Consider the following 17610-nt stretch of genomic DNA (forward strand, 5'->3'; position numbering starts at 1 on the left):
ACACATTCACATTGCAAGATGCGAGCTGCATAATAATAAGCCCAAGTACGCTCGCAAGCTGTATCCTAGGCCACTAAGCAATCGCTCCGTAGGAAATAATTGATCTTATGACTGCTTATAACTTTAAAGCCATCTACTTATCTTTGTAGCAAGACCCTATGTTACCCCGTATGAGTCTTCTGCACTGCTGAAAGATGATACATGCTTTTTCTAGCTTGTGTTCAATGTGCTAGTCTAAATAGTCTAAGTCTCAATAGCCCAGTAATAGGACAGTTACAGTGCCATTCAAATCAAAACAGAGCTTACACACTATTGATGGACGATAGTAGACAGCCCTACCCATCGAGCGGCCGTCCTATGCAAGGCAGCCTCCAACTACTAAACCTCTAAAATTTTATGTTTAATTTATTTCATATAGGTAAACTTACAGCACGAACTAACAAATTGACAAGAATTAGTGTATCGACAGACCAATATATAATAATCTATATAGATTATTATATTATATATATATAATGAAAATGATATTTGTTTGAGGCTTAATCACGCCTAAACCACTGATCGTATCGACATGAAACTACCACCATTGGATGCGAAATTTATCCTAGATAGTTTATCCTTCCTTGTAAAATTCGCCGAAGCGGGCGGGAACGGCTAGTAAAAGTATAAGATTATATTTTAATCTAGGTTGTAAATTGTAATTGCCATTTACATATTATATTACTACACACTACTATTATTTTTGTTATGTTGCCGTTGATAAGCTATAAAGAAAATTACTGAGATAATAGTTCAGGACCATCAACGTTGTCATTGAGAATTACGTTATTAGAAATATCAGCAAAATATATTATCTTCTTAGTTGCAAAGGCAATATGTGTAGTCGCCTGCAAGTGCAATCATATGATTCATATGGGAGATCGAATTTGGCTTAAGAATCTCACAAATCTTTTATCTATCTTGATATATATATATCTTTTATCTAGGTATATTTTCTGTATATATAAATACAAGTACTGGGTGAAATTGATTGGATAAGTAAACTAAGAGTGAGGGTTAAGATCAGATCAGAGGGTGGGATACAATAAAACAAATTACATTCAACTAAACCATTTTATATCACAGTACATCAAACAGTTTCAATATTAAAATCTACAACTACATCATAGCTAGTAAAAACTTTTTCTATGAAAATTACCAAACTTTCTTGTATTTCTGAAGTTGAAACCCCTATTTTGCTGCTTTGACTTACGCTGTATTTCCTTTGTATGATCAAAGTCACGCGCCAGATCTTCCAGTTCTTGAGGTATTTCCTACAATTTATGCAAAAAGTAGTTAATATTTACGTCAATATTTCGACATCGTAATGATATACAGGTTGTCCCACGGCCACGGCACATGGAGTTTATTTTAATTTAACAAAAAATCAAAAAGGTTAATTTAAATTATTTTTTCTTGTTGTAGATAATTATTGCGCGTACTGGCCACAAAAAGAAATTCATATTAAAATATTTTTATTCAAAATCACTTATTGAACATCAAAAACTAACACCAATTTAAAATAGAGTGCCACAGACCTGAGCTGCCTGAAACCATTGTTGTACTGAACGCGAAAGGAACTAAACCTTCTTTGAGTATATCTGACCCACAGGCTGCTCGTATAAAAGGTTTGACAATATGCTTTGAAAAGCGTTATCTTTACCTCACTGCTACATCGAGCAAACCTGCGAGCCAGCATATTACTCCTCACCGCCAGTGCTCTGTGTTCCCTCTCAATATCCATTTGGTCTTCGAGGTCTTCGGTGACATAGTGTCCAAGGTACTTAAAATGGTGAACTTTCTTAAGCTCAACACCATTCAGCTTTTAATTATGCCAATAAACCTTATTAACTGTTAAATAATAAATTTAATGTAAGCTGTGTCTGGGAATTTTAACGTCTATGACTTTTACTTGTATTTTTTTTAGAGGTGAGGCCAGGGGCGTGCATTCAATATAAGCAAAGAGGCATGGCTTACCTCAATAAAAACCTAAATCAAAATTATATAGCACTAGTGTCATAGTTATTAAGTTTAATTTGGTTCTATTATTCTATAACCAAACTTCCACTAATCACCCACGCTGTACATTTTACCTTACGCTAAATCTAAGGTAGGCACAGTTTAGAAACGCCTATTAGAAGCGGCTCCCTTACATAGCAATTATTTAGAAAAAGTGTTCGTCGAAAGTTATACGACTACAGAAGAAGGTGTGCTGTTTACATATCAAATGTTACTAAAACATGACTTCCCAATTTACCAGCGTAAGGTAAGCTAGCCTACTGGCCTATTATTGACCCATCGCCTAAATCTTAATGAATTATGTAGCGACTCCCGAGGTGAAAAATAACCAACATTCCCATATCTGCCTCACTCGCTCCCATGGGCAGTGGATTATAACCTGTTTCGCTCTGCTGCAAAGTGCCATTTTGTTTTTTCTTTAATTGCTCATTGATTTTGTGTTTACTGTTTGCACAATGAAATAAAATAAATGAAGTTGCTGTGTGTTGTGTGTTAAAAATAGGTATTAGGTTATTCAATTATAATAGAGAAATTACAGTGTGCCAGTTATGGTACACAGTTTGCATTCGAACAAAAATAAAAATATTACTTGAGATATCTGTGATAATGAAAATTTGTCGTTGATTGTTATTACTATACAATACCTACAAGTAACAACATGAAGAACACCGCAAAAACAGTGGTAAGCGAATTTATATCATTAGTACCTACTAAATATTAGACCTACTTACAATAATATGTAGAAAAATATATTTTATAATTTTGAATGATAAGTAGACCAATTGTACAGTGTAATTTCTATTTTGAGTTCATAAGTTTGAAAATGATATGGATTGAGATTAAAGTTGTTTTTGAAGCTACAAATGATTCAAATACATAATAATACAATAATTAGAGTTCACATTGGATCATTTGACTCAAGAAATATGACACAATACAATATCACATCATTATATTATTAGTTATCGTGAAATCAATGTTAAATTTATGCAACATCATAAATGTATGAAAAAACTACACAGTGATTGCAATTAACATATTCTGAAGCTTATAAAAAAGCGGACTCTATATGTCATTTTTGAAGAGTTTAATTTTTCCAACTAAAGCACAACTACAACTAGTTTGATCTTCATGCCTACCTTGCTGGAAAACCAATGCATGCCCCTGGGTGAGGCAGAAAGGGAACAAAATGTTCAAGGTTTTTGTTTGCTTGGGGAAGCACCTAAATGAATAAATGAATGATTTAAATGTATTTAATACCTGATTTGCTTCTTTGAGAACTGCTAATAAGCTTTTAGCATTCCTTCCATCATCACTGGTCAGTATTGTATGTGAAGTGCCCTTGTTTTGAGAACGGCCAGTGCGCCCAATCCGATGAATGTAATCCTCAGATGTTTGTGGGAAATCATAGTTTATTACGTGTGTTATGCCATCAACATCTGTAATGATAATTATTCACATGATTATTTCACCATATTACGCCCCATGGCATAAATAAAATTCAATAGTTTCTTAATTTGGTGTGTATAAGAACTCTTATAGATGGCATAGGCCTCTTTCAAAAGGCTATTGGTGGTAACCTGGACAAGTGATAGTCCAACCCTCACTACCTACCTAGTGCTCACTCCAACAGGTGTAATTTTAAATTAATTTCTAGTTCTAATTACATAAATTGATAATATAGATTTAAAATCACATTAGTACAGGTAAAATAAATTGTTACAAATACACATAAATCTCTAAATGTGAAAGAGACTGTATGTAGCTAACATTATGCCCAAAGCCTGCTGCCTACTAAATTAAGTGTTAGGGCTACTACATACCTAATCCTCTAGCGGCAACATCTGTGGCAACAAGTATGTTAGTCCTACCACTTCGGAATTTATTGATGATGACATCTCTCTGATACTGTGTCTTGTCACCATGTATTCCAACAGCAGGCCAACCATTTCTCTTTAGTGTCAATTCTAAGTTATCAACAAATCTCTTTGTGTTTGTAAACACTAGGATTTTACCAAAACCATCCCCTGATACTGCATGCATGATTTCTTTGAACCTGTAATTATTACAATGAGATTACAGATTTATTAAATTTATTTTTAATGTAAATTAAGATAAGCATACAAATAATAAATAAATCCTTTATTTTGCTAGAAAACATGTAACAATGGCTGCAAATAGTTTTAATGTATCAATGTTATCAGCCATTTCTGGCATGCAAAATTATTATTAACAAAATTGTAGTTATTATTATAATTGATTTAACATTAATAAACTCTATATTAATTTAAATGACCTGTCATTATTTAAAGACTAGAATTAATATATATTTTAAAGTCAATTTAATTTAATCTAATGTGTCAACATTTCATTTATGGAATAAAAACATTTATCTATAAGCCATGTAAGAAGATCCTTTTAAATTGTTGGACGGGTAATACATGTAAGCTTGGAGGGAGTTTATTAAATATTTTTATACACATGACATAGCTACATTTTCCGTAGTCTGCATTATGAAATTTGTGTGCAATCACCAGTCTGTCACCATTTCTTGTATTTCTCAGATAAATATCTCTTGCTTTTGTAAATAAATGGTCATGTTGTTTGTCAAAGATACATATTTCGTAAATATACATACAGGGAAATAGACACACAAGGACTGTAACCACAGATAAACTGGACAAAACAATGTACAACATTAGAGACTTTCTCAATAATACCACATTTAGAGGCTTATCTTCTATGATTTCTACCTTAAGGGCTTAAGACTTTATAAATAAGTATACAACTTCACATACTAAATGTAATGTACTATCAATATGTACAGTTGATGAATGCCAATATTTATCAACTGGATTCTACTCAATAAGTGTTGACATGACTTCTGTAACAAATGAGTCATATGCCTGCATACTGCAAAGGTGGGCATACTCGTGTTGTGTTACAAAACTGTATGGGCTGCTGTAATAACATTCCATTACATGATCTCAATTCTATATATCTAACATTCATATTATATTACACAAATATTGTTTTTACACAATTTGTTATTATTTAAAGTGAGAACCCTCACTTCTCCTACAAACAAACAAATTATTATTTATACAAATCAACAACCCGAGTGTTGAAGAAGACATTGTTGACAGATTTATGAACTTTATGTCACTTGAATCGTTGGGTCTATGGAAGAGTGCTCACACTGAATGAGAGTGAGAGTGAAGTCATGGGTGTGAATCCCTCAATTTTCATAAATTTTGTTTTCAAATTAAATTTGTGTAATTCTTGTTTTTTATATAGAGAAAACAATTAAAATTAATGCTAAATCAGTACTACAATATATAAAAAGAGATTTACTTGTATTTCTAAATCAATGTGATGAGTATACTAGTAAATTAAATGTTGTGATTCCTTGACGGTTGCAAGAACATAGTTAGTGATCTTATACTTAGTTACCTACACTATTCTAATATATATGGTAGAAACTATAAAAAATAATTTTCATGTAAGTAGTTATGAAAAATACATACTTGTCCATTTTAGAATGATGTTCCACAATGTGGACATGCTGTGTGATATTATGATTGGCCGTTAAATCAGTTGAGCCAACGTTCACTTGAATGAATTCACCCAGGTAATCTTTTGCAAGATATTGTACTTCCTTGGGCCATGTAGCTGAGAACATCAATATTTGCCTTTCAAGAGGAACACCTTCTAATGCCTTCCTTATTTGTGGCTCAAATCCCATATCCAACATTCTATCAGCCTCATCCAATACAACATAAGTACATCTGGATAGACTTGTTTCCTTACTGTCAATGAAGTCATTTAGCCTGCCTGGTGTAGCTATTAAGATATCTATTCCAGATCTAAGTTCCTTTGCTTGCACTGATCTATTTGCTCCCCCATACACACATAGACAACGAATATTCAATGATGTCTCAAATTGCTTTGCTACCTTTTCTATTTGCCTAGCCAGTTCTCTAGTAGGAGCTAAAACTAAAACCCTGGGGCCTCTACCTCTTTTAGCTTCTTTTTCTTTCAAGTGAACTACTGCTGGTAACAGGAATGCCAATGTTTTACCAGTACCAGTTTGTGCAATACCTACAAAATTATTGCCTTCTAAGGCGACAGGCCATCCTTGAGATTGTATAACAGTAGGATTTGTAATACCATGTAATTTCAGAAAGTTTTTAATGTAATCTGGAAACCCACTTGTATCAATATCTCTAAATGGACTGGGAACGTTTTTTCCAATAATTGTTATGTTGTGTTCATTAATATATTCCTCGTCTGTACTTGGAGCAACATTTGTGGAATAACAATGTTTATTATATTCATTGAGGATCACTTTAGGTGACAATAATATTGCCTCATTATTTTTCAGGTTATAAATTCGGCTTGCATGTCGACTACTTTTTTGTAGAGGTGCAGTTGATAATTGTTTTACACCAGAATATACCCTGCAGTAAAAAACAAACGCATATGAAATATTAATTTATTAGAGTTATATTAGAAAGAATTATTAGAAATACTAACACTAGCGACAAATTCCTTTGTTTTAATATGTTTTTAAATAAATTAAAAGCCATTACTGAATAAAATTCAACACATTCAAAATCAACGAATTACGATCAAAATATTAATTAAAATCCACAATTGAAAGCTCCTACACAGTATAGTAAAACTAAACAGCTACACAATATTGCACAGTATTCACTCTAATCACTAGCACTGCACAAAAAAGTAAAATATTTCCCCAAGTTTTCTACAAAGAGAATTTAAACACTACGTTCAAAAGAATACACAAGCATCGATCGAATATCGAAGCATTAAGCCCAAAGAGAATTTAAGCACTACGTTCAATTAGGCCTTATAATAATGACACAGCAACAGTTTTGACGAGTAGTCTTAGGTGCTGTCATACTACTTACTATTCAAATCAAATCAAATCTAACTTTATTCATGTAGGTCACGGAAATGACACTTATGAATGTCAAAAAAATATTTTTCTTATTGGATTTACCGCTACTTCGTAAAGGGTTGAGCTAATGAGAAGAAGTAGCAAGAAACTCACTGCCACTCTTTTATATCAAAAATTATTGTGACACCCCCTCACGGAATTAAATCGATATCATAATGTCACATACTCAACAGACGATTGGGAATATAAATGAATTAAACATAACATTATAATTTCATAAAATCACTTAGCCTGTTAAAATATACTTCAGTCAGAACTCTAATCAGGAAATATATTGTGTTATTTGTTGTTTCTATTCACATGTATTTATCATTATATATACATACCATCGACGGGTTTGTCGAAGGTTCTCTCATGGCTTTTGCATGAAGAATGGAGAAAAGTTTACTGAATGGTTTACCTCAATGTTGTGTAGCCTCCCTGAACCATCTATTATATATATGGACAACGCTCCATACCACTCGATGCAAATTGACAAGCCACCTGCCCAACCCCAAAAGAAAGCTGACATCGTCGCATAGCTTAAAAAAATGGCGTAGATGCGAACATAAATATTATGTTAAAAGCGGAATTAGTACGTCTTTTAAAAGAAAACAAACCAACCAAGATCCGATACGTCATTACCATTACCTACCGCTACCGCCTTACCATTGTGAATATAATGCAATTGAGTTGATGTGGGCTCAAATTAAGGGATATTCTGCAAGACACAATACAGAACCCCCATTTACCACAATAAAAATGCTAAAAATATTAGAAGAAGCTTGTGAACGTGTGACTAAAGGAGACCGGGAAAAGGTTGTGAATAGAACTGTTAAATTAATAAGGGACGATTATGAAAGAGATGTGAAAATAGATATTTTAGAAAACGAACTTATAATTAATCTAGGTGATGATAGCAGTGATGACTATGAAAATAGGAGTATAGACAAATCTGAGTAAATCTGGCCTTTTTTTGTATTCATATGTTTCTTATGTGCATATAAAGTATGATATTCATTTTCATTCCAATATTCAGTTCGTTCAAATATATTAAGTAAACATTAATATTTTTGTTTTATTAAACCTTTTTAATCAGGTACTACCTACTTGCAACAAAAGCTAATAGACTTGATTATATTTTTTTCGAGAATAAATTGACATTTCCAATCACTAATAAAATGTCAAAACGGCCATCATAGCGTGGCGCTAATATAGATGGCGTTGAACCACGGACACCCCATTTATGTTCAAATTAGAGGCTCATCAAACTTAGCCCCCCAAAAAAATTTTATTTTTTATTTTTGAATTTTTAATATCGCATATCGTTAGTTCGTAGTTTGTTCTTAATTGTTCGCTATAAATAATTGTTTGTTATTTTGTTGTTTATTTAAAAACAATTAATTAAAAATGGGGGGAAACGCCTTCTATTTGGTTCTGGCACTCGCCGGCCGCTGCCGCGGCACGCTACGCTCGGCTCGTGCGTTGTTTTAACTGTTCTAACATAACCTAACCAATATTAATGAATTGCAAATTTAAAAAAAAATCGAGAGCAAACAAATGTTTATAGAGAACAATCAAGAACAAATGGCGAAATAACGATGTAATAAAAAAAAATAAAGTCTGAGGGGCTAACTTTCTTGAGCTCAAATTAGAAACAAATAATACTAGATTAACGTCATCTAGTATCACTTTCATAAACTATTTCGTATTTCCAAATCGAACACAATCTATAGAGTAATACGACAACATAACGGTTTTCGATAGGTGGCGCTGAAGTCACTAATAACTATTGAAGTTAAATAGTCATTTAGAACATCTAAGTATTCTGCAATTCCTCAGATTACAGGATATGACTAAAACTAGTAAGTAGGTAATTCATTTGCTTACTTAGCTGCCTACAATAGTAGGTAGGTACTTAACTGTAATATTATTTAGTAAGACAAAATTAATTAACAATTAGGCTGATTTTAGTCTCACGCTCACCGTCAGCGCTCATAGCTCAGCGCGTAGTTTGTCAGCGCTGAGGCTCAGCGTGGCTCGTTTTAGTATCGTACTGACCGCCTTACTGTACAGGCGACGACCAAAATGCAGTGTATTAATTATTGCTGCTTTGTATTATCTATCCCAAAAAAATAAAAACCGGCGGCGACGAAGACTTTATGTTCATCCATTACTTGAGCAGAGAGCCGTTGCAGGAGACTGTCTTGTTATATGGCAGTTTGAGGGTTGACGAAAGTAAATTCTTTAATTACTTTCGAATGTCAACTAGAACTTTTGACGAATTACTGGCAAAGATACAGGATAAACTGGTCCATTGCAGCTTACGACGTGTACCTATACCACCGATTGAACGACTAATGGTGACTTTAAGGTAAGAAAAAAACATATTTACTCGTTTTATCATTATGTTTAATTATAGTAAAGTAAGAGAACAACATATTTATTATTATAAGGTTTCATAAGGACAGATAAAAAAGAAAAATTAAATTATAATAAGTAATTGAACACATATAATTATTTATTCATCAGTAAGTCTCGCTGTTTGATAACCAGAGTAACCAGGATTCGCATTGTTGGTTTCGTACTCTGGGTAAGCTGGAGTCTGATAATTGTATGATGATGCATATCTTCTCGCGTCGTTGGAGTAAGAGCTATTTGAGCTGTTGTAACTTCGAATATCCATGGCTTCTCGTAGCACTCTCGATCTAAACTCCAGCTTTTGTACTACATCAAAACTTTTTAAAATTGGACCCAAAGAAGCGAAAAAAGCCAGGTCGTCAGCGGCAAGATCTGGGGTTTGGTAACTTAATAAAGTTAATAATTCTTTTTCAAATGGAGAACTTTCTGGATTTGTTTTCGGGGCCCTTCTTTTTCTCTTTTCCAACCAAGGTTTTTGTGATGATGCTGAATCAACACCACGGTCAACCTGCTCACTGTGTTGAGTGTTTGAAAAAACTTGCTGCATTAATATATCAGAATCTTGAGTATTTTCTGAAGTCCCCATACTATCCAATGTATTATCTATATTTACTGAGGGTGAGGGAAGGGAAGAGTCAATCAGTGATTCATCAACTACATTCTCAACTGTTGGAGCTAGGAAGCTTAATTCGTCATAATAGATGTACTTTTTGTATTTTGGTGCAGCACTTCCAGAGGGCGTTTTTTTAATTGCGTTCTTTGTTCTAAAAAACGCGTCCCGGACTGTTTTCCACCTTTGTTGAACCAGTTTTCCTGTAGTGAAATAATTTTTTTTTTTTTTAGATTTAACTTTTTTTTAGATTTCTTGCTACGGGTCGAACATATACAGATTTGCAGTATTCATTTAGGATGGGAATCGCAACAATCAGTAAGATCGTGGACGAAGTGTGTAAAATTATATGGGAAACGCTACACGATGAATGTATACCATCAAATACTCCTGATATGTGGCAAAATATTGCTAACGGTTTTCTACAAAAGACCAACTTTCCAAATTGCATCGGAGCTATTGATGGCAAGCACATCCGAATCGTAAATCCAACCGGTGGTGGATCAATATTCTACAACTATTAACATTTTTACTCCATAGTTCTACTAGCTATGTGCGATGCAGATTATTGTTTTACATATGTAAACATTGGAACATATGGAAAAAACTCGGACTCGATTATATTCCAAAACAGTACACTATACAAGAGCCTTGAAAAAAACACTTTAAATATTCCAGGGCCAAAGCCACTGCCTGGAACAAATACTCCAGTTGAACATGTAATTGTGGGTGATGGTGCGTTTGGAATATCAAATAAAATTCTGAAGCCATATGCACGCTCCAATATGACCCACAAGAAAAAAATATTTAATTATAGACTGAGCCGCAGTAGACGATACATAGAATCGACATTTGGTATCATGTCAAACAAGTTCAGAGTGTTTCATACACCTATTAATGTGAGTTTTGATGTTACAAAGAAAATAGTTAAAAGCATGCTGCGTATTGCATAACTTTATAAAAATTCGAGATGGTTATCGTATTGAAGACACACCTACAATTGAGGGTATGGTGGACTTGCCAACTGTACCTACGAACAGGTCTGGACATGCTCTGCGAGAACATTTTGCAGAGTACTTCGTGAGCCCTATTGGAAGCGTACCCTGGCAAGATTCGTGTATATTTTAACTTGAAAAGGCTTTGTCCTGTAGTGTAGGTATTCAGATAATAAAATAAGTAAACAAACCAAGTTGTTGTTTTTCTTCTCCTGAAATATTTTCGAACAATGCGTCCACAATATCCTCCCAGGCTTTGTTTCTTGCATCTTTATTTTTGTAGAGTGGATCGGATGCATCCCACAATATCTTCCTCAGGCGTACCTCATCGATAACTCGACCTGTATCCACTTCGAGATTTCCCATGACTACGCGCTGACGACGTCCGCTCCGCTAGACACAAGAACGCTCACTGAACGCAGAGGCGCTCGTGCGATCGTCGGCGCCGACAGCTACGCGAGGCCGACGCGCGACGCGTAGCTATCAGCGCTGACCACCGTGCGCGCTGATAGCTACGCGTTATTTAAAAACGCTTCCTAAAAGTCCATATATCTCGGACATCAGCGCTGATGGTACGCGAGCCGTCGGCGTAAGACTAAAATCAGCCTTAATATGTTCAGATGCTAGAATGAATTTTAAGAAAACTAGCAATATTGCTAGATTATATAATCTCAAGGTGTTCTATATAAGATACTATATGGGTAATACAAGGTATGGTTATATTGTCAAGTAAAACAAGGAAATATACAGCTTATCATTTATTTACTTCAGAGTGGAATGACAAAGGTCTGATCGAAATGTTTAGTTATAGAAAGTTACAAAGATTGAACTAAATTGGTTTTAAAAATAAATAACACAAAACAGGACAAGAAACCTATATAATTATAGGCTTTTCTTTTACATAATTATGCAAACCCCCATAATTATTATTATCACAGAGCAAAATAAATTAAATTATGTGTATGAATAGTCTATAAAAAAAGACTACATAACACACTTCAAACCAAAATGTTCATACATCCTACCAAATACTTAAATGTTACAACACATTTCACAAGATACATTCACTTAAATGTTTATGAGGATTTGCTTCTTATGGATAAATTATTTTAAATTCTAGTTTAGTAGTCATTAAATCTCCGGTGAGCTCCTCCTCCATTGCCACCCCTTCCAAAGTTTCCACCCCGTTTAAAAGAACCTCCTCCATATCGGTTCCTGTTCCACCCACCACCTCCACCTCCACATCTGTCAGCCATTGATTGCAATTGGGGACTTACAATCTGAGAACAGATAATATAAAAAATTTGTATAATTTTCAACTAGAGGGTGTAATCCTATTGTAACAACATTTTTGAGTGAATTAATAAAACAACAAAAACTAAAGTATTAGGTTAAAAATTTGGGATCTAAGATTCAACTCTGATCAAAAAATTTTTTTCAAAGCAGCTAGTAGTAGAAACAACATGTGACAGCATCTGAGGATGGGATCCAGATAAATATTATGTGGACACCGAAGGCATGTAGCTGTATTATTCTACCTCATACTTGCATTCATGTCACGCTATTAAAGAGCGTACCCATGCCAAAGGTATGAGGAAATAAAATATATCAACTAAACTGAACTAACCTGGTTAGCTTCTTGAAGCACTGAAACCAAATCTTTAGCTTGTCGAGAGTTTGAAGGTGTAAAAAAGGCATAAGAGGTTCCTTTTGATTTTGATCTTCCAGTTCTACCAATCCGGTGAATGTAGTCCTCAGAGGAATTGGGATAATCAAAATTTATGACATATTTAATTCCATCCACATCTGTAAAACAATGTTAAATCCTCAGTCAAGTTCAATATAAGCTCAAAACAGATTTGCTTCAAATCTGAACCAGTATCAATGAGTATAAGTATCAGTATTAAGAAATTATTGTACTGCATGGCAACTCAATAGCATTACTTACATGTTTGAGTTACCCAATGATGTACAAAAATATTATCACAATTGCCTCTCACTCAGAACCCAGGAGTCTTCTTCAGGGCATTATTAATTTAATAATGATGTTTTGGTAATCTATCCTTTGCCCCTTAAAAACTCCATGGTGGCCGAAACAGAAAACCCTTGACCATTCAGTCATTGAAATATTTGGTCAAGTTTTTCAACAATGCACTTCTTAATCATTTAATTTAGTTACATTTTTGAGAACAGAATTTAGTGCATCACCAGGTTTTCTTCAACTTTCAAGTGTATCCGACAATCCACGGACAAACTATCAAGCTTCCGGCCTCGGGTCCGAATAAAGTGAAAGGCGCTTTGAGGCACCATGATATAGACGAGTTATTGCATTCTGCATTTATTATTAAGCTATCAACTGCATCAGAAAAATGTCTTAGGTACATATCCAGTGCAGTAACATGCCCATTAACTTAGGACAGTAATCAAGTAGAACACAATAAGACGCCAGTGCCTCTGAAAATATAAAAATCAAACAATTCATTAATCATTTGTCAATTGAAAAAAATTTGAACAAATGAAGGTCAGATTTCTGTTTCAGTGAAGTAACATACCAAGTCCACGGGCAGCAACATCTGTGGCCACAAGAATACTGGCTCTGCCTTGTTTGAATTGATTTAATACATCATCTCTTTCTTGTTGTGTTTTGTCACCATGCATACATACAGCAGGCCATCCATATCGTCTAATATTACGTGTGATATTCTCCACTTTTCTCTTAGTTTCAACAAATATAATTATTTTAGTTCCTGCATCATGGCCATCTCCAATTTCTTGTAGTAATGTATTCAATCTAGAAAGAATTCCTTATTATGTACTTGACAAATAGAAAACATTTTCAAATTAATGAAATACAAATCAGATCTTCTTAGAGGCAATTTACTAGCAATAATAATCAAAAAAAAATTCATAGAAAGTAAAGTCATCATAAAAGAATTGAACACAATTAGGGCTATCAAAATATAGAGAAACTTACTTGTTTTCTTTTTCATGTTCTTGACAAATGTCTACAATTTGTAAAATATTGTGGTTTGCTGACAATTGCATTGATCCGATATTAATTTGCATGTAATCACCAAGGTAATCTTCAGCTAGTTTCTTTACTTCCTTAGGCCATGTTGCAGACCACATCAAAGTTTGTCTGTCTGGGCGTATTTGGTCAATAATTTTCCTAATTTGAGGTTCAAAACCCATGTCCAACATGCGGTCGGCTTCATCAAGTACAAGGTATGTACAACGTTGAAGATTTGTTGTACCTTTCTCCAGGAAATCGATTAATCTACCAGGAGTGGCAATAACAATTTCCACACCCCTTTCTAAATCACGAGCTTGTTCCCTCTTAGGTGCCCCACCAAATATACACGTGTTTCTTACATATGCAGCATTGCCAAAGTCAGTTGCAACCTGTTGAATTTGCTGGGCCAGCTCACGTGTCGGGGCTAGCACGAGTGCCACGGGCCCATCGCCGCGTCTGACTGGCGGTTGATTATTAATATGAACTATAGCTGGTAATATATAGGCCAATGTTTTACCAGACCCGGTTTGGGCAATGCCAACAAGATTTTTGCCAGACATAGCAATTGGCCAGCCCTGAGCTTGAATGGGTGTCGGGTCATTGTAGCCCATATTACTAATTCCTTGCATCACATAATCAGGAAAGTTAGCTTCATCAAATTTTTGAATAGGATTTGGGACATCTACACCACTAATGGTGATTTCATGTTGGTTTCTGTATTCCTCAACTTCATATGGTGATCTATTGAGTACAGATGGTGGTGGATTGTAGAAGTCCTTATTGAATGGTTGTAGAGACATGGAATCCCAATTAGGCCGTCTCATATTTTGGCCACCAGTAAATTCTTTTTTGTTTCCAAATCCTCCGCCACCAAATTTGCCCCCACTTCCACCACCGCCAAATCTACTGCCGCCGCCGCCACCGCTATTGAATTTTCCTCCAAATTTAGATCCACCATTGCTTCTATTATTGCTCCAATTTCCGGACCTGTACGCAAATAATGTAAAGTTAAAATACCACAGGCACTAAAACCAAGACCTACTGACTTATTTAGTGACTTACATTTCCGATTTAACAAAATAAAGTTGACAAAGAGCCCCACCCAAAATTAAACTGCAATACGGACACGATTTCACGCATGCGTAGACGGTAAACCCACAAAGCTAATAAGGTGACGCCACGCCAACTTTTACAAAATGGTGGACACTATATAAACCTTTACTATTACACTAATTATTTTAAGACATATATTTAAACATTACCAATTGAAAGTAATTTTAGCCTGTATAAGATTAAGTTTACAAGAATTGGACAAATAAGTATATCAATTCAAGCTAGAAATATTGATCTACCTAACAGCAAATAAACCAAGTTAACAAAATATAAAATAATGCAATAGTAAGACACAGTATTCGTAGAAACATAATACTCACATTTTAAATGATGATTTTAGAATTTGATTAGCTTGATAAAATAAGATATATTTTTTGAAGCAGGGTCAACCTGGAACAAAATTATAAGCATTTTATACATATTCCACCATAATAAATATTTAAATAAAATGGAATGCAAAATGGTAATATTATAATCATTTTGAAGTTCATTAGGTAGGTTCTTCAAAGAAAAAAACCAAAATTATAAAAAAGCTGGAAAATAGTAATGATGAACGTCTTACCTCGACCACTGCTTTCTGTCAAAGAGACTGTAAATTAAATAGAAGTTCAAACTTCAGACCTGTCGGTTTTTTTTTGTGTATATGGCTCGGCTACTGGATCCTCAAAGCCAAGTCATTTTTCATGTCATAATCATTATCATCATATACAATATATTTTTCACTTTTTATCTATATAGTTAAAATAATGATAATATATCCTAATGAAATTAGATTAAAATTAAAGTTATGGAATCTTTTAACTTTTAATTAGCTTATGAAAAAACTGCTTACGATTCTGGGGTAAAATGAGGAATATATGTTTCGATTCAGGTATACCATAATACATTATATACAAAATTCTTAAATCTAATTATAGTCAAATGTTTCATTTAATTAGAATTAAGAATAATAACTTATGCGTTATAAAAATAACCATAGGGTAATCGAGCGTGTGGCTCTTTGAAAAAGGATCTAAATACTACATAATACGAGGTGGGACTGCCTAAGAAAAATGACATTGAGAAATTTGCTAGAAACATTGACAACTATACTGTTAACACGAGGAACAAACATAAACTTGTTATGCCTACTATTTGGCTAAGTCGAGTTAGTAAGTCTTTTGTGAAGCGATGTATATGCTTTTACAAGATCCCAGAAAATGTTCAAAACAAAAGAACAAATTTATAAAAAAACGATATTCAAAAGAATTTTTAAGTTTGCGTGGTAAAAGTTACATAACATGACTTTCTCAATGATCCCACAGATTGGGAATGAAACGACCGTCCTATGGCTATTAAATGATAAGTTTAATTTTACAATATTACATGGCGAGTGGATAATTAGTGTTTGTTGCGCCCGTTCTTCTCAGTTTTTGAGCTTCAATAATTAATATCATATCCTATTTTGAATAAAAATATTTGAATTTGAAAAATTGGAATTTAGTTAAGTATGAAACGTGCAGTCATTAACATAAGTTTGAAATAGTAGTTATTAAAGTATAGAAAATGGCAACGAAGTAAAATCCGGCTGAGTTTGAAAGCGAACAATTGCTTAAAACGTAGTATATCCGCTTTTTACAAGATTATAGGCGTCATCTGTCAATCTATCAATAACTGCACGTTTCATACAATCGAGTGAATCGCTTTTTATTACGCTAGGCTGGCCTCATTCATTAAAACCGAATGACAGAAGCGAGACGTTCTCAGTTTCGTGCGCGCATTGATTCTGTGAGGACTGAGGTCATATAAGTTCGTCGAGATGAGGTCTTCGAGAGAACCAGACGATATGTGTACATCGATCAGCTGACTACTGGTGATCTCACGATTCTATGACTTCATGTACAGCATTTTTTTTTTTTTTTTATGGAATAGGAGGACAAACGAGCGTACGGGTCACCTGGTGTTAAGTGATCACCGCCGCCCACACTCGCCTGCAACACCAGAGGAATCACAAGAGCGTTGCCGGCCTTTAAGGAAGGTGTACGCGCTTTTCTTGAAGGTACCCATGTCGTATCGTCCCGGAAACACCGCACAAGGAATTATTAGAGCTAATATTACGATATATAAAATTTGTTCTTTTGATAAGAAATCAGTCAACATAATTACGACGAATTAGTCGACATTATTACGGCTAACATGCACGATTTATATTACCGCGATTTATAATTCTTTAAAATATTTAGAGAATTTTTCTTTAATTTTTAACCGATGACGTTCTATACATATAGACCGTCAGTTCTACAAAATCAAAGCCGAAATATGGCACATGCCACAAATGACACCATTAATGGCTTCATTAATAAAAAAATATTCGTTTTATTAAATAACTTACGCGTTTTGCATGTGAATCTTATATAAATAAAATAACCTTACCCATGAAAAGTTACAAAATCTTTTTTTT

The 17610-nt window shown here is 34.2% G+C and overlaps 2 protein-coding genes and 1 non-coding gene across 4 annotated transcripts; all 3 read right to left on the reverse strand.

Moving 5' to 3' along the window:
• Positions 1-1099: 1099 nt before the first annotated feature.
• On the reverse strand, positions 1100-6799 carry LOC126970305 (ATP-dependent RNA helicase p62-like). Its single transcript, XM_050816146.1, has 5 exons — positions 6595-6799; positions 5586-6518; positions 3882-4114; positions 3319-3497; positions 1100-1313 (listed from the first exon to the last, which is right to left on the reverse strand). The coding sequence occupies exons 1-5, from the start codon at positions 6645-6647 to the stop codon at positions 1170-1172; spliced, it is 1542 nt and encodes a 513-aa protein (XP_050672103.1). The 5' UTR covers positions 6648-6799; the 3' UTR covers positions 1100-1169.
• Positions 6800-11787: 4988 nt separating this feature from the next.
• LOC126970303 (ATP-dependent RNA helicase p62) lies at positions 11788-15814 on the reverse strand. 2 transcript variants are annotated; one of them, XM_050816141.1, is made up of 6 exons: positions 15733-15814; positions 15491-15560; positions 14019-15044; positions 13597-13835; positions 12672-12850; positions 11788-12324 (listed from the first exon to the last, which is right to left on the reverse strand). In XM_050816141.1, coding segments are annotated over exons 2-6 (1605 nt in total). In that variant the 5' UTR covers positions 15493-15560; positions 15733-15814; the 3' UTR covers positions 11788-12165. The 2 variants fall into 2 exon arrangements, with proteins under 2 accessions (XP_050672098.1, XP_050672099.1); XM_050816142.1 differs by lacking the exon at positions 11788-12324 and adding an exon at positions 12993-13498 and having other exon boundaries at positions 12731-12850.
• LOC126970384 (small nucleolar RNA SNORA57) lies at positions 12506-12640 on the reverse strand. Its single transcript, XR_007730634.1, has one exon. It is a non-coding gene; the product is annotated as a small nucleolar RNA SNORA57 (small nucleolar RNA).
• Positions 15815-17610: the final 1796 nt, after the last annotated feature.

The sequence above is a fragment of the Leptidea sinapis genome, chromosome 20 (assembly GCF_905404315.1).
Source record: "Leptidea sinapis chromosome 20, ilLepSina1.1, whole genome shotgun sequence".
Lineage (NCBI taxonomy): Eukaryota > Metazoa > Arthropoda > Insecta > Lepidoptera > Pieridae > Leptidea > Leptidea sinapis.

Excerpts from the sequence above, each read along its gene's own strand:
- LOC126970305 (XM_050816146.1), bottom strand. The coding sequence starts at position 6,647 with ATGGCTTTTAATTTATTTAAAAACATATTAAAACAAAGGAATTTGTCG. Across the intron at positions 6,519-6,594 it reads CAAAGGAATTTGTCGCTAGT|GGTATATTCTGGTGTAAAAC; the intron begins GTTAGTATTTCT and ends TTTTTACTGCAG. Across the intron at positions 1,314-3,318 it reads TTCTCAAAGAAGCAAATCAG|GAAATACCTCAAGAACTGGA; the intron begins GTATTAAATACA and ends CATAAATTGTAG.
- LOC126970303 (XM_050816141.1), bottom strand. Across the intron at positions 12,851-13,596 it reads TGTTGCTGCCCGTGGACTTG|ATGTGGATGGAATTAAATAT; the intron begins GTATGTTACTTC and ends ATTGTTTTACAG. Across the intron at positions 12,325-12,671 it reads TGCTTCAAGAAGCTAACCAG|ATTGTAAGTCCCCAATTGCA; the intron begins GTTAGTTCAGTT and ends ATCTGTTCTCAG.